The following is a 22,188-nucleotide window of genomic DNA, read 5'->3' on the forward strand; positions in this document are numbered from 1 at the left end:
TCTGTCTACCTCCTTCGTTCTGAACATTATTGAGAGATAGCACCACTGTTAGCGACAATGTGTATTTGCGTAAATATTGCGAGTAAATTATGACGAGTGCCTTAGATGAGAGGCTCGGGACAGAAACAGTTTTGCTGTAGCGCATGCGCGGACCTCTCATGCAGTGGGAGCGTGATCCTTACTTGAATTTATTTTTGCGTGTACTTGCAGATTAAATGATTGAGATCCCTTCTTGCTCCGGTTACAGGCCTTGCATTTACGAAGGTTATGTTATGTTATGTTAGCTTAGCTTAGATTAGGTTAGGTTAGCTTAAATTAGCTTTCGTTAGGTTAGATTAGTTTTGGTTAGGTTAGCTTAGCTTTGGTTAGGTTAGCTTTGGTTAGGTTAGCTTAGGTTAGGTTAAATTAGCTTTGGTTAGGTTAGATTAGTTTTGGTTAGGTTAGCTTTGGTTAGGTTAGGTTAGGTTAGCTTGATTTGGTTCGTCCATGTAGTAGTTAAAATTATATAATATGACAGTTTTTGATTCGTAATATTGTTAAAAAATAATAGGCCTATAATGAAAGCGGTGAATAATTTCATGGTCCTTAAATTTTTTTTTCGTAAAAGGCTAGGTATTTTTCTATAGGCCAGAAATAAAACAGCAACGCCGTCATAATTACGTACTTTACGCTTTGGCGAACATTAACCGGAAATTTACTTTCCGTCATTTTAATTGTATTCCGTGAAACACATCTTTTTTCCTGTTAATTTCCTTGTGATAACCTAGTTTATTATCTTATTACATCTTCATTTTCATTTAATGCATTCAAAAAACCGCTGTTGTACTACATAAAACCTTGAACTTGACTAATGGAGTGAATTATTTAAGAATATAGTCGCGAATTTGACTACCACCATTTCGATTATATTTTGTTTGATACGGCTCGGTACGGCCCGGTGACTAGTGGCCAGCGAGTAGAGTCGACTATCGATATTGGTCTGCCGTGCGTATTATCCAGTTGTTCCATATCTACAAATACTAAACATATTTAGTGGCATGCAAAATGAGACATATTAAAAACCAACATTGCTGTGATCCACATTGACATTCTATATGACTGCCTTGATTGTCACTTACTTAAAATACATGTATAGATTACAAAAAATATTGATTTACATATATATATATATATATATATATATATAAATGCTAGTCTTCACATATGAGATAATAAAATGACATGATTTAAAAGTGATAAAAATAATAAAATATAAAACTAAGATAAAAATTATGAATGTAAAGAGTTGCAAAATTACAGTAATTACATTTATTATATTTTGTTTCTGTTACACAATAATATATATATTTCCACCGTTCAGAAACGTATGTATCGTGGTTAGTGTCACGTAATTATTTGAATATTTTCCAGTTTATATGGTTTTATAAATGCCAATGTATTATACGTTGGGTTGTTTGATGTTGATTAATGATGTATATTTGATTTTGTCGGTAATGCTGTTCCTCAAATCTGGAAGTAATTGAATTCAATAAGTTGATGACCCAATTTTAACGGATTTAACATTTGATTTGTATGATATGTTAAATGGAAGAAACTTACAAATATTGAATATCATTAGTAGTGATTCATTTATTCAATATTTGATCTTTTTCAGTTAATTCTGATAATTGACTTGCGCCATACCACACGTTCATTACAATTACAGTATTGGACATCGACAATACATTGCCATGTAAGTTTCTTCCATTTAACATATCATACAAATCAAATGTTAAATCCGTTAAAATTGGGTCATCAACTTATTGAATTCAATTACTTCCAGATTTGAGGAACAGCATTACCGACAAAATCAAATATACATCATTAATCAACATCAAACAACCCAACGTATAATACATTGGCATTTATAAAACCATATAAACTGGAAAATATTCAAATAATTACGTGACACAAACCACGATACATATGTTTCTATATATTTCTATATATATATATATATATTATATATATATATATATATATATATATATATATTATTGTGTAACAGAAACAAAATATAATAAATGTAATTACTGTAATTTTGCAACTCTTCACATTCATAATTTTTATCTTAGTTTTATATTTTATTATTTTTATCACTTTTAAATCATGTCATTTTATTATCTCATATGTGAAGACTTGCATTTATATATATATGTAAATCAATATTTTTTGTAATCTATACGTGTATTTTAAGTAAGTGACAATCAAGGCAGTCATATAGAATGTCAATGTGTATCACAGCAATGTTGGTTTTTAATATGTCTCATTTTGCATGCCACTAAATATGTTTTGTATTTGTAGATATTATGTAGAGAGCATTGATATTGCTGAAATGTACTTCGTATCTGATGATGTTGGCGTAGACCAACGAAAACGTTCATACGTCTTTTAAATATGTAATGTAAAGGTGTAGCACCTTAAACATATGCTGTGAAGTCAGTGACTGAAATAAATACTTTTAAAATACAATATAGACTTCTCTGAAAATTAAAAATGAATTGCAAAATAACCAGGAAGGCTTGCCTGTCTACAGTTCACCCCTTTAATTACTAATGTCCACTTGTCGATTATTGTAACAACTAGTTAAAATTGCACGTTAGAATTGCACCTAATCTCTGGTTAAGCATTTATACGGTGCATCGAACTCGATTAGGACTTAAATAGGAGGTTAATCACAGTAATTTCTAACCAGTTTTATTTGAGCAGTTAAAGGGGCTAACCAGCAGAGACAGGCAAACTGTCGATCAGGCTTGCCCATGACTGTTTACGTCTGTGAGCGGGCTTACGTTTCATATCGTTCGCCCGCCTGCAACCTTCCCTCTCAAGCAGGCAGGCAGTGTGGTTGCACGTGACTCCCAAACAGTCCCCAGAGTGATCCGAAAGGACTGTTGGATTCCGCCGACCTGCGTCAGACTGCTGCTTTCAGATGCATGATAAATATGAACCAAGTCATTCAAACTTGACAAGAAGCCTACAGATATATACAAACTACTGAAAACTTAAGTTGTTGTCTTCTGAAACGTACTGTTAATAAAGACAAAGAAAACTATTTCTCGTCAACATAATATCCATTAAATGCCAACAGTTATTATAAATTACTTGCACTTTCCTTTTCATTGTAGTAATATAAATTTAATGCAAACCATTCAAACTTTCAGCTTCATAAATAAAAAGAAATCTGTCCCTCAGAATTTAAATTCCATTCCCTTCCCTTCATCTTAACCAGCGCAGACTGGCTTCCGTGAATGCAAGTCACTCTACCTTTCAATACGAGCAAACAGGTAGGCTTTCTTGGGTCCCACCTGGACTGAACCTATAAAATCGGGCTCAATGGGTTCAGGCTAAAAGTTAACTTGCTTTGTAGCGTCACCGGAACACAAGCCTGACGGCAAGCAGGTACGGGCGTGAGTCTTGTGTGATTTGCCAGTCTCTACTAACCAGTAATTAGTACACCTAATAAAACAAAAAGTCGGCCAGGTCCACAAAGATGATTATACAAAGTGCGGCAAAGGAATCGGATGGTTTTAGAAGGCCTTTTACTGAGCAACATGAGTGGTTATGGATATCGATCAACTGTTGTTTGTTAGCACTTTTGATGCCATTTTGTGTAATCATGGAAGTATGGAGCTCTGAGCATTGTGCTTTCGTCATTGAGACATTTTTCAAGAATGGTGATTCAGTTGAGAAAACCCAGCGTGCCTTTCGTCTCCAATTTAATGTTGGCCAGCACGGAGCGTTCCTGCTCGCAATGCCATATTGAGATGGGTACAAAACTTTCGATTATCAGCATCAGCTTGCAAGAAGAAGCCACCAGGACACGTCCGAAGTGTACAAACGCCAGATAACACTGAGCGAGTAAGAGTGGCTGTTACGAGGAGTCCACATCGATCAGCTAGACGGCAGGCTATAGCACTGTGACTTTCAGAACGTTCTGTGCACCGAATATTGCATTCAGACCTTAAGTTTCATCCATATAAACTTATGATTGTTCAGCACTTGTATGAGGGAGACTATGTCCAACGCAGGACATTTGCCAAGAGAACGGTAGAAATTTTTGGCTGACGAAGTTGTTATGTTCATGAGTGACGAACTATTTAAATGGTTATGTTAATAAGCAGAACTCTAGATACTGGGCCCCCGAAAATCCTAACAAATTACACGAGCGTCTGTTTCACTGTGAGCATATTCCGAATCTCACCGGTGAGCAATCTGATGGCATCATGGTGTTCCGAATTCCGATGACGTCATTGATGCTCCACCGGTGTCGCACCGGTGCCATCAACTTGCAGAGGTGGTGGCAGGCTCCATCAGCCGCCATCAGTGAATCTGATTGGTTCTTGTATAGGGAGGGAATTAGCAGACGAATGACATCGTGCACTGTTGTGTCATGGCGGTGTGTTCTGCTTTAGTTCTGCTGTATTGTTTGTAATGAGCAGAATGTAAAAACAATATGTTAATGGCTTATGAGCGAACATGTCAACGGACCAGTTATTACTACCGGTTCAAGAAATAAATTGTTTATGCTCTCTTTTCTTTGAACGAGATGGCAGTACGGAAATTTCGCAAAATTTTGCTAGCGTAGCACAGATAACCACTTACACAGTAGCCATGACAGCATCGATTCTTCCAGCAGTTTTGTTCCTTATTTTCGTTGCAACGTGACGTCATTGATGCCACCGGACCGGTGAGATTCGGAATAAGCTGTGTGCAAAGGTTACAGTTTAGTGTGCTGTGTCTAGATACTGTGTCATAGGTCTGTTTTTTTTTTTTTTTTTTTTTTTTGAGGAGAATGGGAGCACTGTGACAGTGAATAGTGAACGCTACGTTGAAATGTTGAGAACATTTCTTCAACCGGAACTGCGTAGGCGTCTACGTGGGATTGATAGACAAATTGTATGGTTTCAGCAAGATGGTGTCACAGCTCATATGGCAGAAAATTCAATGACAGTTCTGCACCGCATGTTTCCAAGGCACATCATTTCTCGACATGGCGACATTCCCTGGCCTCCCCACTCGCCTAACCTTAAAGCCAAAGTGTAATAGACCGCTTGAGGCTTCCTTGAAGAGAGAAAAGAAAAAAAGAGCAGGAGGGGAGTAACAAAAAAAAAAATAAATAAAAACAAGTTAGAATGCAGCACACCTTGCATGCGCTTCCTCTTCTTCGCCTGTGCATAGCCAAGGGGCTGCTCGTTGATGTCCAGCAACTTGATGCCGCCGTCCTTCCTGCCTGCTGGTGTTCGTGGCATCGGAGGACGTGACATGGATGGACTGTTCAGAGAAGGAGAACGGAAACCTCCTGCTGGAACCCGACTTGGAATGCCTTTCAAAGGAGCTGTAAGAAGAGATCTGAGTCAGTCTCCTAAATGTTGAAACAGATGCTCATTAATGAATTACGAAACAAATCTCGATACATACTGGTGTCAGTCATTTTCCTAGGCATACCACGTGACCTGACGGGCACAGTTGGAGCAGTGCTCTTCTTTATGTTGCTGGCTGCATCAGCAGATTTCTGTAGCAGCTCCGCCCTTAAGGCTGCTGACTTTGGCTTCCGTTTCAATGTGAAGTGCTTTGTGGGTGGTGGCTGCAACAGTACATTTTGCTTTCACCTTTCAGTTTTCGTAGTGACCATGATATTTAATTCTCCGTCATCAGTAGGGACCGGATTTTTATGTAATTACATATTATATTCCTTTCAACCTAACCGTATATAAATAACAAAGCTTTGCGAATCTTGTAATTACCATTAATATATTAAAATTTTATACTATATATTTTTACATATTTACCCCACATTACATATTATGGCTTGACTTATAACACATGAGTACAGGCTGTTATAAAAGAAACATTACAATGCTTCCATTCCTCAAATGAGGTATAGAAATTCTTATATATTCAGAAATTTAAAATAAATATTATAGTCCAACACATGATCTGAAGACTTAATTCGTCAATTTAGGTACAGAAACTTAATCAGAAACAAAACCAAGAAAAATCTTTTGAATGCAATATTTTCTAATGTTAATAGAAAAAAAAAAAAGAGTTGAGACAAGTTTGGTGGGGGGGGGGGGCAGTGCTCCCACCATAATTCCACCTAAGGTCCTATATATGTCATTTCAAACTTGAATTTTAAATTTCTAACCACCCAGTTCCCCTCAGGATATAATATACCTTAAAATGCAGGTGATCGCTTAAAATGGATAAACTTCACTCTCCTTGGACTTAGAGAGTTGTTTCAGGACTTAAAAGAAAGCTAATTGATTGTTCAACAATTTGGAGTGAGGAAATTAAAAAAAGTAATATTTGATTTATTTAAAAAATAAAAAATCTATTTTAAAAATATTTTATTAGAATTATATATTAGAAAAATCATAAAAATTGTAAATTAACAGATAACAAAATTACATCTCTCCAAATCACTCATTCTTCATCATGCCATGCAAATCTGAAATATTATCTTTAATGGCTACAGAGTTCTTACAGTTTAAAGAATGAAAATTGTAGGAATTTTGTTTATCGGGAAATGACAAAAGAAGTTTCATGTTGCTATTAAACCTTTTACAACTGGCTGCAAAAGGGTATCTGTTGGATACAGGGGGGAGAGGCATTAATCCTTCCCATTGAAGGCTTTAAGGAACCAATCTGGACAAATACCCAATGTCCCATCCCTACCTTCCTGTGGTGCAGCTGTTAGTAAGCATAATTTTACAAGCTGAACTAAAGGGAGGGGCTACTCATCAATTAGCATTGGTCAGCTTGATGAGTTAATGACTGAATTTGGTATAATTTTCCTCTATTCAATACTAATTCCCTCTTTACCCTTTCCTATCCAGTCCTCTGACTGAACTCTTACTTTCTTCGACCCCGATGGCATTAGAGCATTCGAGACCTAGGGGTTCATTTCACTTTCCTTCCTCCTCTTTCTACTTTTCCGTTCCTAGTGCTGACCTGCTATGGCACTAAAATCGTCCTCCAGTGGCTTAAGGAGGGAAAGCTGGTGATCAACAAGATCTCCCAGCTAGGTCCAATGGACCCGTCGACCAACAGCACGTGTGGTCCTCCAGACATTCTGGGGGTTGTGTGTGAATGAAGTAGCCACCAAAACGTTAAAATATGGTGTTCACTTAAATCGGCTACAACTTGCCATTTTATTGGAGTGCAAGAGGTCAAATGACTTTATTGTCAAACGCCTGGCATTAGAAAACAACAACAACATATTATGGCTTGGTATTACATAAATCTACATATTTAGGGGTTTTATACATTTTTACTTCTCTAAAAGAAAAAAAAAAACTTCTGCTGGGGAAGTTTACAATTTGAAATACACAGATTTAAAAAAAAAAACTTTTTACCTACCCAAGAAAGGATATATTTCGAGACGAAACATAACGTCCTTAGTTCCAGGAAGTAATAGAGGCACTCACCCCATACCACCCACTGTAAATATGAGTGAACAAAAGGCAATCTTTCTCATACAACTATCTTGAATTGTAAAAATCACTCATAAAGTAGGGTTGCCTTCATGCAGTGGAGTGAGACAAGGACGACATGATTTGTCTCGAACTATAAATTGTTCTGCATACATCTTAACAAGCAATTGCAACCTTACCCACCCTCTTCCTAATCCTTCCAGGGTAAACCCGTGTCAAGTCTGACATGAGCCACAATAAAGTAGCCGACTTTTGAAAAGAAGCTGAAGGAAAGGAACAAACTGGAAAGATGTTGAAAGATTAAAATAAATAGCTTTTCAGGTTATTGCTTGACCTCTTTGACCTATGCAGAAATGGGATTTTCCAAGCAATTAGAAAGTATGGTTCTCGGCTGGAATAATCCTACTCTTCTGAATGAGACAGGAATGTCACTTTTCAAACAACAGTTTGTAAATGCCTATAGTTTGAGGTTTCAGTAGGTACTTTGTTTCTTACAGGGAGCAGCTAAAATGCATGTGTCCCACATCTCCTCTTAATTTCTCCTAATCCAGTAAAGCGAAACGGTTGTTTGTCATTCATTCCACTCAGTTCTCTAGTTTTAGTACTTACAGTATAAAGTGCAAGTGAGTTTATCTACTGCTTTTAACTAATTAAAATGGCCCCTGTATCTTCAACCCTAACGACAAAAATAAAATCACTGTTTGCGATGGATGAAGCTTCCACTACAGATGGAAAAATAGTAATGTGTCAAGTGTGCAGAAAGTCGGGTGCTCTATGAAATCACAACTGGTGAGTTTTACCTATCCTATACCTGCCAGATATTGATATTAAATATTTTCATGATTTTACATATTTTGGTACATATTCAGCTTATTTTTCTTACATAAATATGTACATATTTCACACCTTGATATTACATAAAAACCCGGTCCCTTGTCATCAGATGTCTAACAGTCATGTTCATGTATATCCCTGGATCCAAGTGTCACAGATTCATATCAGGGCAATGGATTTTATTATTATTTTTTTTTTAAGAAAAACCTCAAGTATGGCTTACTTTAGGTACAAAGGAGAGTTTATGTTCTATAATGACCATTTTATAATTTCCCTACAGTTCCTACTTTCAGTTGCAGATGGCACTACCACATAACATTTTTGATGGTGAACTATAATTAACTAAAATTAGAAATAATGTTAACATTTCCTGATGACACCTGTGGATCATTTCATATCCAATCAACAAGGCTCACAAACATCTTTTTCTTCTTCTCCTTCTTCCTATCACATATTAAACCTGGTGGCCTGCTACGGTCTCACGCCATCGTTTCAACAGATGGCCCAAACATCTTGTTCCTAAAGGGCGGTAATTTAATGCTTGGCATCATACCCTTAATCCTTGTTCTTGGTATCCTGAGTATATGAGATTTCCATTTCTGTCTATAATTTTGAATTTTCTCTAAAAATGGGTCAATATTTAATTCTTTCAAAATATCCAAAATTTTTCTTCTTGTCTAATCTAGTATATATTTTTTTTATTTCAGTAGGTTATTTTACGATGCTTTATGAACATCTTAGGTTATTTAGCGTCTGAATGAGATGGAGGTGATAATGCTGGTGAAATGAGTCGAGCGTCCAGCACTGAAAGTTACCCAACATTTGCTCATATTGGGTTGAGGGGAAAACTCCGGAAAAAACCTCAACCAGGTAACTTAATAGTTACCGGAAATCGAACCCGGGCCACCTGGTTTCACGGCCAGACGCGCTAGCCTTTACTCCATAGGTGTGGACTAATCTAGTATAGCCAGCAGTTCCTAAAAACTTAATTTCACTGGCAGTGATTCAGTGTTCATCATATTTACGTATGGTCCAAGCTTCACTTCCATACATGAGAATATGTTCTCATGTATGGAAACTTATCTTTTTGAATTTTAAAATTGCTTTATCACTTTTTATAAACAATTAGAAATGAAAGTCTTCATCCTTGAGAACACTCTTTTGATTATATAATCACTGATGAATTATTAAGTTATTTAAATTAAATAAGTAACTTCACTTTTTTTTAGGTTCGACATTATTTATTTTATTTATTTATTTAATACTTTACACTTGAGCTACATTAGGCATTGCAGTCCGAAAGAGCAGAAGCTCGTGCTCGGGCACAGTTCAGATCAGTTATACAAAATATATCACAAAATTAAGAGAGTTCATTGAGCACAATAACATTAATAAATGGTAAAATAATACAGCATGTAATAATAGGGTCTATATACAAATAGAAAATACAAAAGTACATGTATATTAGAGTATCAATTTTTAACTCAATTAGCTTAAACAATTAAATAATTAATCTGATTTGTTTCTTAAATCTGTGTGTGTTAAGTGTACTTAGCTCAGGGTAAGCTCTAATTAATTCATTATATATTTTGGGTCCAAAACTTCTGCTGTGTTTTAATCCAGCAGTTGTGTGGCATTTGGGAGTATTTAGAAAGAAACTGTAGTTTTGTCTCCTACAGTATTAGTGAGGATCAAATTTAAATTTATTGTGGTTTTTATGGAAGTAAATCAGCAATGTTTGTTTATAAATTTGTTCTAGATTTGATACACCAAATTCCTGAAAAATTAATTTTGTTGGGTAATCAAAAGGTTTATATAGACAAATTTTGATAATTCTTTTTTGGAGCAAATTTAAAGGATGGAGAGTCGATTTTGCCATTCCTCCCCAACCTGAAATACCATACTGAATTATTGATTGAAACAGAGCTAAGTACACAGTACGCAGAATATAAACAGATAAATAAGAGCGTAGAATGGAAAATTTGTGGATTGTTTTACGCAATCTGTTACACAGGAAGGAGATATGCTTGTCCCATTTTAAATGTTGATCAATAATAATGCCTAAATATTTAACTTGTGAGGATATACTCAAAGCGTTACAAGAGCAAGTAGGTAGGTTACAATCATGTATTGTTATACTTCTATTATTATTAATTTTTAGTTGCTCAAGGCCATGTGATGTTAATGAAAATGGTATTAATTTTGTTTTAGAAATGCTCAAAGAAAGTAAGTGAGCATCCAGCCATTCTTTAATAATGTTAATACCACTATTAGAATTTTGATAAGTTTCATTCCAATTCGAACCGCTAAATATAACCACAGTATCATCAGCATAAGAATACAGAGTACCTGAATATTTCTCAATGTCAATTTTAAGTAAATCGTTGATATATATTAAAAACAAAACAGGACCTAAAATCGTCCCCTGAGGTACACCTATATCAATTTTATGTGATTCACTAAAGTGATCATTTATTTTAGTTGCTTGAGTTCTGTTACTTAAGTAAGATTTAAATAATTTTAAAGCCATTCCATTAATTCCCAATCTATCCATTTTATTCAAAAGTATATTGTGATTGAGTGTATCGAAAGCTGTGTTAACATTTTAAATTATGGTGTTATTCTACCTGATAGACTAGTTTCGATGATATTTCCATCATCTTCTGTGGGAACTATCCCACTCTATCTTCTGGTTTCCTGTAATGGTGGAGTGTGTTCATGATTGTACCAACAAGGTGTGTGTTCTGCAAGTCAACTGAGTGTTGAGGATGTGTTGTGGTTGAATCAGTTGAACGTAAGGCACATGATGAAATGTTTTCTTTTCGGTGCATGACCGACAGCAGCATTTGGCAAAGGAGTTTATTAATTCACGTGTAAGTGACTCACCATGTATGGTGGGTCCCTATCACCACGGCATGGCGCGTCCTCAGGTTGCGGATAGAGGAGACGGCCTCCAGATATGGAGGGTAGCTGCGAATATATTGAATAAGCAGTCGTGGACAGCCGATAAGGGGTGGTCCTCCAGCTTGGGGGTTGGGCGAAGGGCTAACAACCCATCACCGTAAAAAACAGCTTGTTACGAATTCCTACAGTAAGCCTCGGAATAGGACTGATTCTCTGGCACGACCACAGCAAAGCTTCTATATGGCTGTGAAACTTGGACTCTCACTCTGAGAGAGGAACATAGGTTAAGGGTGTTTGAGAATAAGGTGCTTAGGAAAATATTTGGGGCTAAGCGGGATGAAGTTACAGGAGAATGGAGAAAGTTACACAACACAGAACTGCACGCATTGTATTCTTCACCTGACATAATTAGGAACTTGAAATCCAGACGTTTGAGATGGGCAGGGCATGTAGCACGTATGGGCGAATCCAGAAATGCATATAGAGTGTTAGTTGGGAGACCGGAGGGAAAAAGACCTTTAGGGAGGCCGAGACGTAGATGGGAGGATAATATTAAAATGGATTTGAGGGAGGTGGGGTATGATGATAGAGACTAGCTTAATCTTGCACAGGATAGGGACCGATGGCGGGCTTATGTGAGGGCGGCAATGAACCTTCGGGTTCCTTAAAAGCCATTTGTAAGTAAGTAAGTAAGTAAGTGACTCTATGTAAAGATTCAACTTTATGGACGAGGAAAGCTTAGTAAAGACAATTCATTTTGGATGTTTATAGTTGATTTTCCGACAATCAGTTCAATTAAAATAGAAGCAAAAAGGAGAAAACGGGCAACGCCAGGTGCTTCCAGTTGATATTCTTTTAAAATAAAGCACTAAATGTAGTTATCAAAAAAAAAAAAAAAAAAAAAAAAAAAAACGAAACAGTAAGAAATAATCTAAAATAAAATACAATAATAACATGTATACTAGAATATCAGCATGCTACTTATAACAATTATATAAAAAGCTAGCAATGTCCTATGGCAGACCACATTTAATAGCTAAGTGATGAGCACATATACTATTTACATTCACTATGCTCAATACTTGCATATAAATCACTATTACGTCCAGTAATTGAATATGGTGCTGCATGTTGGGATCCTTACAGATTAGAACATATTAAGACATTGGAAAAGATTCAAAAACGGGCTCTCAAGTGTTGTCGGAAAAATTCACCATTAAAATGGGACACACTCACGGACAGGAGAACGCGAATTCGATTATGCGCACTGTTCAAAACATACAGAGGTGAGCCTGCCTGGAGAGAAATAAAAAATAGGTTGCAGCCGCCAAATTACTCTTCAAGGAACGACCACTCATATAAATTGAGGGAAAGAAGGCAGAGGACGGACACTGGAAAGTTTTCTTTTCTCAATCGTACTATCAGGGACTGGAATGCTTTACCTGCAGGCTTATTAAAGTCTTTACCAACAACCAAAAATTTATTTAAAAATAGGCTTAAGGACTTTACTAATACACGGTAATTATACACAGTATTTAAAGGGTGTAAATGATATTTTCTTATTGAAGAGTTGTATCAGTGAAGTGTGTTGTGTCAGTGAGGTGTGTTGTGTAAGTGAAACGTGTTCCTGTCAGTGAAGCTTTATAGTTTATAGTGGCAGTGCAAAGTATTTGAACAGTGAAATGTTTTTGAAGTGTTAGTGAAATCAGGATAGAATCAGTGAAATGTGTCGTAGTTCCAGTGCAGTGAGTGAGTTGACAGCGAAATGAGTGTAATGTTGAAAGGTACTTGTGCGGATATGAACATATCATGCTCATGGGTTTTAGTTCGAACTTAGGTTTAAGATACAAATTAGATTTATTTTAAATGTTATTTTAAGTGATCGTGCTTCATTTAATTTAGGATATTCCCTGTTATTATTATTATTATTATTATTATTATTATTATTATTATTATTATTATTATTATAAATTACTGTTAGTATTAATTATTATTAATTGTATTTCTAAGTCTCAAGTTTATTATTGTCATTATTGAGTGTAATTAGTTACCACTGCCACCGGGTATATACCCATTGCAGTGTGAATAAATACATACATACATAGTACATATTTGGTATTCCACATAATACTTCACAGAAAATACTATTACTGCTTTGTTAAAAATCGTGAAACCTAACAGTGTATCAAACGATTGAATCCCATTATTTTGCCACTTGTAACTAGCAATAATGACAGAGAACATGTATCATGGTTAAAAAAAATTGAAACCAACCCATATTACCATTCACCAACATTCAAATAATCTGAATATTAAACACACATCTTTAAAAATCATCAAGTGAACGATTTATTAAGGTTCAATCAATTCACTCACCTGCTGTCCAACTACACTAATCAGGGCTGACTTGTTAAGATAGTGGCACTCCAAAGGCAGCATTCCCAAGTCACACTGCCGCTTAACTGTGGACAGAGAAAAGTTTTTTTTTTTTTATCCAATGCCACCAGGTTGTCTTTTCGACATTTCTGGTCTTCTCTCCTGGCCGTGGCTTAGTTGTAACCCACTTCTGAGGTTGGGGCGCCTGGAAGGCGGAGTTACATTACCCCGATGATGTGATAGGATGATTATGATAATGTGGTGCCAGGAGAGGTCTTAAATCTAAACTTAACGTAAATTCCAGACCATGGACGAACACAGGAATAATCCCCTTTAAGGAAAAATTCCTGTGCTCTAACCGGGAATCGAACCCGGGACCTCATGAACTATAGCCAGAAGCTCTGACCACTAGACCATGACCAAGTGTACAGAATAGAACAATAGTCCTTCCTCTACCATTAAAATTATCTTGTATAAAAATTCAATAAGAAGTAAATTTACTTTTGACACATTATAAGCAAAACCTGTTACCATGTTTTTTTTTTTTTGTAGGTTATTTTACGACGCTTTATCAACATCTCAGGTTATTTAGCGTCTGAATGAGATGAAGATGATAATGCCGGTGAAATGAGTCCGGAGTCCAACACCGAAAGTTACCCAGCATTTGCTCATACTGGGTTGAAGGAAAACCCCGGAAAAAACCTCAACCAGTAACTTGCCCCGACCGGGAATCGAACCCGGGCCACCTGGTTTCGCGGCCAGACGTGCTGACCGTTACTCCACAGATGTGGACTGTTACCATATTAACCAAAACAAATGAGTGTGTTAAATGAACAAATCCCGTTGTTCGATACATACAAAGGAAAGTTCAACAATATGATCGCAACAACAAATAACAAAGTTTAGGGACTCTCAAGGTCTGACAATCCAATATTAATCCTTCTCTATTTCAGTTCATAATTGCAATAACTAAAAGCTAGTGGAAGACGTAAATATACATGGGATCATCATCATCATATTATTATTATTATTATTTACTTACCGGCTTTTAAGGAACTCGGAGATTCATTGCCGCCCTCACATAAGTCCGCCATTGGTCCCTATCCTGAGCAAGATTAATCCAGTCTCTACCATCATATCCCACCTCCCTCAAATCCATTTTAATATCTTCCCATCTACATCTCGGCCTCCCCAAAGGTCTTTTTCCCTCAGGTCTCCCAACTAACACTCTATATACATTTCTGGATTCGCCCATACGTGCTACAAGCCCTGCCCATTTCAAACGTCTGGATTTAATGTTCCTAATTATGTCAGGTGAAGAATACAATGCGTGCAGTTCTGTGTTATGTAACTTTCTCCATTCTCCTGTAACTTCATCCCTCTTAGCCCCAAATATTTTCCTAAGCACCTTACTCTCAAACACCCTTAACCTACATTCCTCTCTCAAAGTGAGATCTCTATATTGCGATTTACCCTCATGAAAAACATTTGAGCAAAGAATCGTCATCAGAATGCTACCAAGTACCAAATGCAACGTTTTCGTTCATAAAATTCAAATGCAGCTTTCGTAGGCTGTCGGGAGATAGCAGCACTTATTGTCAGAACAACAACTGTTAGAACTTTTAAAGCAAAATACAAGCTCCTTTATGTATTGTACCGTTTGTGTGGATGCAGGTTGAGAAAATAATGTGCGAAATATGCGACTGTTCGTTGCACAAGCTGAATGAATACATTTTTCATGCTTATTACTTCGGACAAATGTCTAGTTGAAACAGATACTTTCCCAGTGAATTTAGTTTCTTCTGCACTGACGTTGGTGTCCATGTCAGGGAGTGCGAAAAACAGTTCTCAATGAGGATAGCAGTAGACCACGCCTCTAACCCTCCTGTCCCCGCACTAGCCAAACATCTCTATAAACTACCTTCCATAGGTTTTCAACATCTCTGCAAACCAAGAGGCTCAGAGGCTCCTGCAGATGTACAAAACAAGATGCCAGCTGCAGATAGTCATGAATGAAAATTGTAAAATAAAATTATATTTTTAATAGTAAAAAAGCCGGGAGATTAGCAACATTACTGGGGGGTGTACAAACCTGCAACCCCCTTGAGAAGCCGCCACTGGTAGGTTGGAAGTATGAAATGAAATTAGTAAATTAATTTGTATTTCTTTCTCTTGCCAAGATACATACTTGTTCAAAAATTTGGTCAAATATTTGGAAAAGGGAAGATTAGAAACAAATCACTGCAGTTATAAAATATCAGAAATTTCTTCAGATATTCAAATGTAGAGTAGACGCAAGAAGAGCTTGCCACGGAAAGCTGCGCGAACTTTCGGAAACGTTCGGGTGCACTCGACCTCGCTTTGATCCGATTGGCAAACTGTCGTCAGTTCTCAGTCGTCTGCTGGCTTGATGTTTCGAGTGAGATTTATCACAGCAAATGTAACGTAACCTAAACCTTGTTGCAGAGTAACTAATAACATAACATTGTTGAAAATACAGAAACACGATTTCTTTTTACATGTTATAAAATGACACAGATGTTATAAGAAATATGTAATCGTGTAATAATTATTCATATTTGACGAGGTAATAAAACACTAATACTAAGTGATTTTATTAAAATGTTCTGATAACTAGGATACTAGAGTTGGTTTATTTTAATCTGTATATACTCCTTATGTTATGAGCGGAGCCTGTTTCGTTTTTCATAAATTTATGAACGTTAAAAATAATTCCCTAGTTTGACTGTGTAACGTTTTATTAGCACTTCCTAATTTAGAGCGAAATGGGGGGCATTGTTAAGGACATAGAATGTTATACAGAACTCTGTTATTTAACAAACACACTTTGAACTACATAAAATCCTGATATCAGGGATAAAACGCAGAATATGTAACGCACACGCTGGCTTCTACCTGCTCTGCACAGCAACACTCCACGATACGAACAGCTCAAGACCGAGCTTTCGAATGCGCCCTGTAATCAGCATTGGGTGATTCACAGCAGCCCTGTAACGAGCATGGCGGCAAGAGGACCGAATATCGTTCTCTGCGCATCAGTCAAATGGGCAAGCTTTCTTTGCGCTTCCTCTAATTAAGTTGATTAACAATTCAGAATCTGTGCTTCAGTGGCTGACCATGATAATATCTTTGAAAAATATTGGAGTGCAAAGGTCAAATGACTTTATTGTTAAATGCTTGGCATTAGAAAACAACAACAACAATTCTTACCGAGTTTCCTAAGGTCGTTAACCAAGTCCGAAAATATCCGCCTGTTTTCATCAATATCACCAATATCGGTGTTGAGGGAGCCAGTCCCTGGAAGAGTCTTCATTATCTCGGCCAACATGGATACCCACTGCTCGCTATCAACCTGGGCAACTTCCAAGATTTCTTCCAACTCAGTGTGCCACTGCAAAAACAGAACCCACTCTTAATCCACAAATCAATATGAAGACCACATTCATAACAAACATAAGGTAAACAACAACTGTTGCAAATTGAACTATCAACACCTTGCTCGAAGTACTTTCATATTTCAAATGGTTTCGAGTATCAAGGCACTGTTAAACACATAAACAATAAAGGAAAGTATAAGCCTCATAAAAAGCTCTAAGATGACATAATTATAACTATAATTAAATACTCAGTCACGATATTTCGAAGTCAATTGGCAAACCCCGTATATGGACAATTAATATTTGAGAAGAAAAATTCACTCCGGTGCCGGGGATCGAACCTGGGTCCTTGGTTCTACGTACCAAGTGCTCTGACCATTGAGCTACGCCGAATTCAATCCACAGCACCGGATCGAATCTTCCTCCTTCAATGTTTCCCTTTGTGGCCTGACTCCAAGTTAGGCATATATGTTGACGTATATGTCCAATGTCAACTGCCATTATACTAGGAGCGCACTCAGTTGAGTGACTTATTTGGCTGGGATTCCGCAGTTATGATGCACTGCTAGCTATAAGAATGTTATGGATTTATTAATTTGTCCTACAGAATAATCTCTGTAATGTTGACAATTAATATTACAGAGATTATTCTGCAGGACAAATTAATAAATCCATAATATTCCCGTATATGGGGTCAGACTTGGAACCTTAATTCAGCAGTTTATTTTTTTATTTTATTTATTTATTTTTTGGTTATTTTACGACGCTGTATCAACATCTCAGGTTATTTAGCGTCTGAATGAAATGAAGGTGATAATGCTGGTGAAATGAGTCCGGGGTCCAGCACCAAAAGTTACCCAGCATTTGCTTGTATTGGGTTGAGGGAAAACCCCGGAAAAAACCTCAACCAGGTAACTTGCCCCGACCAGGATTCGAACCCGGGCCACCTGGTTTTCAGCAGTTTAAAATAAAAAGAAAAAATTCGGACTTGGACTCACATGTTAATTCTGAGAATAATTGAAGCCGATTTCTGCTTTGAGAATTACACTGGTAACATTATAAGAGCATAGACGAATACAGTAGTACAGTAAAATCCCTTGTAACAAGCACCCAAAAAACTGGCAATACCAAAACAATAGGGCTTTTGGCTGGGCCAAAAAAAAATGTTTAAATCTGCCACATTGCCAGTCTGGGCCATCAGTTTTGTCACATTATTAAAAAGTTCGCACGAACTTTCGTTTTCAGTGAATATTGGAACCTAAAATTAGTGTATTATTTGTGTTGTGTGATGTGTTTTAATAAAGAAAATCCACACAGTTTTATGTTTATTTAATTATGTTCGGACCGTCAGTGTTGTCACATTAGACAGTTCGCACGAACTTTCGTTTTCAGTGAATATTCGAACCTAAAATTTATGTATTATTTGTGTCGTTTGATGTGTTTTTAATAAAGAAAATCCACACAGTTTTATGTTTATTTAGTTATGTTCGAACCGTCATAGTTGTCACATTAGGAAGTTCGCACAGACTTTCGTTTTCAGTGAATATTCGAACCTAAAATTAGTGTACTATTTGTATTGTATGACGTGTCTTAATAAGGAAAATCCACACAGTTTTTATGTTTATTCAGTTATAAGCAAGTGATAGAGAAATAAGCTTCACATGGCTGCAGTTTCAACATTTGGCACCATGAAATACGAACTTTTTTTTTTTTTTGTATATACAAGTATTTATTCAATTATCCGGCAAAATCTCGTATCTGGAACTAGCTTGATCCCTTTGGTGCCAGTTAAAAAGGATTCTACTACAGTAAAGTAGTATTTATTCCATATTTATAAACTCTATTTTACATAGAGTATACTAGGTTATAATTTAAACTAATCATAACAAATTGAAACTTATAGACTGGTGATGACAATAAATATACACTTGTAGACATATCATAACATATAGACACACATACATACATTAATTAAATTAAAGTCTTGCGTAAGTCCGGTGATTTCACTCTTCACTCTTGAAATTATAATCGAAAAACATAAAGAATTTAGCATGGATAGACATAATGTGATTTATAGATCACATTACAAGAAAAATTATTTACAATTCTACATAATGATGGAGTACTGAAACAAATTATTAACAGCATATCTGACTTATGCAGAAACAACTTAATATCTGTTAAAGTAAACAAAAATCTCTCAGACTGTAAAGCAATTAACCAAGCAGTTCTGTTTTTTTTCTTTGGTTATTTAATGATGCTGTATCAACTGCTAGGTTATTTAGTGTCAATGAGATTGGTGATAGCGAGATGATATTTGGCGAGATCAGGCCGAGGATTCGCCATAGATTGCCTTACGGTTGGGGAAAACCTCGGAAAAAATCCAACCAGGTAATCAGCCCAAGCGGGGATCGAACCCGCATCCAAGCGCAACTTCAGACCGGCAGGCAAGCACCTTAACCGACTCAGCCACACCGGTGGCTCCCCTTTGTTATTCATAATATACATGAATATCATAATTAAAGAATGGAGACAGCTATCTCATGGCAATGTATCAATTACATGTAGACTCAATTTAGATACTATGTTATAATGAGATGACCGAATATTATTTGCTAATTCTGAAGATGGCTTCCAACTATCAGTATACAATTTAGAGAAAGTAACCAGAAATTAATTCATTCATTCATAGTGTTCTGCCCAAGGGCAGGTCTCTCACTGCAAACCCAGCATTCTCCAGTCTTTCCTATGTTATGCCTTCCTCTTTGTCTCAACATATGATCCATATATCTTAATGTCTTCTATCATCTGATATCTTCTTCTGCCTCGAACTCTTCTCCTGTTCACCATTCCTTTCAGTGCATCCTTCAGTAGACAGTTTCTACTCAACCAGTGACCCAGCCAATTCTTTTTCGTCTCTCTGATCAGTTTCAGCATCATTCTTTCTTAATCCATTCTTTCCAACACAGCTTCATTTCTTACTCTGCACATTTCACATGCTCCATCCTTCTCCATAACCATATTTCAAATGCTTCTATTCGCTTCTCTTCACTTCGTCGTAATGATCATGTTTCTGTCCCATACAATGCTACACTCCACACAAAGCACTTCATTAGTCTCTTCCTTAATTCTTTCTCCAGAGTTACGCAGAAGACGCTCGTTTTGCTATTAAAAGCTTCCTTTGCCATTGCTGTTCTCCTTTTGACTTCTTGGCAGCAGCTCATGTTACTGCTTATAGTACACCTCAAGTATATGAAGCTGTCCACTTGCTCTACTGCCTCATTTACAATTCGCAAGCTTACCTTCTTTACTTTTTTTCCTATGACCATGGTCTTCGTCTTGTTGGCATTTATCTTCATTCCATACTGCTCACAGCTGTCATAACCAAAAATTGTGATATGAAAATGCCATGTGATAAAACTAAAGTGTTTGCATTTAAAGGAAAAGATCTAGGCCTATACCCAGCAAAATACACCTCAGTAACAAATTATTAAAAAGAGTGAACAATTTTAACTACCTTGGATAGGCTATTCGTTATCATTCACACATGATACCAAATTTATAAAAACACTATGCACAATAATTAAGGTTTCGAAGCTAAAAACATTATGCATAATATGCGGGGGATCCACGAAATAACGACCGTTCGCACATACCCGCCGCGCAGCTGACTCCCCTTCCTTGTTTGAAGGTCAACTGGCTTCCTTAACATGTGTTCTCATAATGTTGTGAGTACTGGTTGCAACAAGTCGCCATTGTGCATTTTGTGTTATTTCAAAATGAACGACGTGATTGATAATCCCGCCGACTGTGAGGTGAGGAGTGTGATTCGATTTTTGAATGCCCGACATTTGAAACCTGCAGAAATTTACCAGCAATTGAAAGAAGTGTATGGTGATACTGTAATGAATGAAATAAATGTAAGAAAATAGTGCGAAATGTTCAACAATGGGCAAACAAATGTCTACGATGAAACTCGACCCGGACGCCCATCACTCATCACAGAAGACCTGAAGACTAAAGTGAACGACAGAATCTTGCAAGACAGGCGCACATCACTCGACGAATTGCATATTGCCTTTCCTGACATTTCTCGTTCTTTGCTTGGTGAAATTGTGTCGCAACATCTTGGCTACCACAAAATCTGTGCACGATGGGTTCCACGGCAACTGAGTGACCAACACAAAACTCAGAGAATGGCCTCAGCACTGACATTCTTGATGTGATATCACACAGATGGAGACGCCTTTCTTGATCAAATTGTGACTGGTGACGAGACCTGGGTGTCTCACAACACCCCAGAGACCAAGCACCAATCACGTCAGTGGCATCATCCCTCATCACCCAAGAAACCGAGAAAATTCAAACAGACTCTCTCAACACAAAAAGTCATGGCTACTGATTGCAAAGGTGTTCTTTTGCTGGATTTCATGCCAAAAGGCACTACGATCAATGCAAATCGTTATTGTGAGACTTTACGAAAACTATGGCGAGCCATCCAGAACAAGAGGCGAGGAATGCTTTCGAGAGGAGTTGTGCTTCTTCACGACAACGCGAGCCCGCACACTGCTGCTTCAACTCGAGAATTGCTGGATCAATTCGGTTGGGAAATCTTTGATCATCCGCCCTATAGTCCAGACCTTGCTCCTAGCGATTTTCACCTTTTCACTAAGCTGAAAGACTTTCTGGGTGGTATGCGTTTTGGAAGTGATGAAGAGTTGAAGAAGACAGTGAACACCTGGCTTAATGAACTGGCGGTAGAGGAGTATAACACGGGAATTCTAAAGCTAGTGAACAGATACGACAAATGTTTAAATGTAGGTGGTGATTATGTAGAGAAGTAAAGGAAGCTTCAGTTATGTAACAGACTTTGTTTTTTCAAATAAATATTTTTTTTTTAATTATTACAACAAAACGGTCGTTATTTCCTGGATCCCCCTCGTAAATACAGTTTCGAAGCTATCATTAAGTTCAGAGGAATATACAAATCAAAATTTTTATCTTAAGTACAGATGCGAGACTCGCACCATAAATGCACCTGACTCCTTAAGAGTAATCGCTGCCAAAATGAAGTTCATGAGACGCACTGCAGGAGTTACAAAATGGGATCACAAAAGAAATAATGATATTCTGAAAGAACTCAAAGTTGCACCAATATTACAATATGTTAATCATGTCAAAATGATGAACAGAACACTCATACC

At 36.9% G+C, this 22,188-nt stretch overlaps 1 protein-coding gene across 1 annotated transcript in view; it reads right to left on the reverse strand.

Annotated features, from left to right (window-relative positions):
* Nelf-A (Negative elongation factor A) overlaps positions 1–22,188 on the reverse strand; it is a 58,228-nt gene that overhangs the window by 26,903 nt on the left and 9,137 nt on the right. Inside the window, exons 2-5 of the mRNA XM_069834072.1 lie at positions 16,818–16,998; positions 13,587–13,672; positions 5,458–5,623; positions 5,183–5,374 (exon numbers count right to left, since the gene is read on the reverse strand). Of these exons, the coding sequence (XP_069690173.1) occupies positions 5,183–5,374; positions 5,458–5,623; positions 13,587–13,672; positions 16,818–16,998 (625 nt within the window). The remainder of the gene's footprint in view (positions 1–5,182; positions 5,375–5,457; positions 5,624–13,586; positions 13,673–16,817; positions 16,999–22,188) is intronic.

Source organism: Periplaneta americana, chromosome 8 (genome assembly GCF_040183065.1).
Source record: "Periplaneta americana isolate PAMFEO1 chromosome 8, P.americana_PAMFEO1_priV1, whole genome shotgun sequence".
Lineage (NCBI taxonomy): Eukaryota > Metazoa > Arthropoda > Insecta > Blattodea > Blattidae > Periplaneta > Periplaneta americana.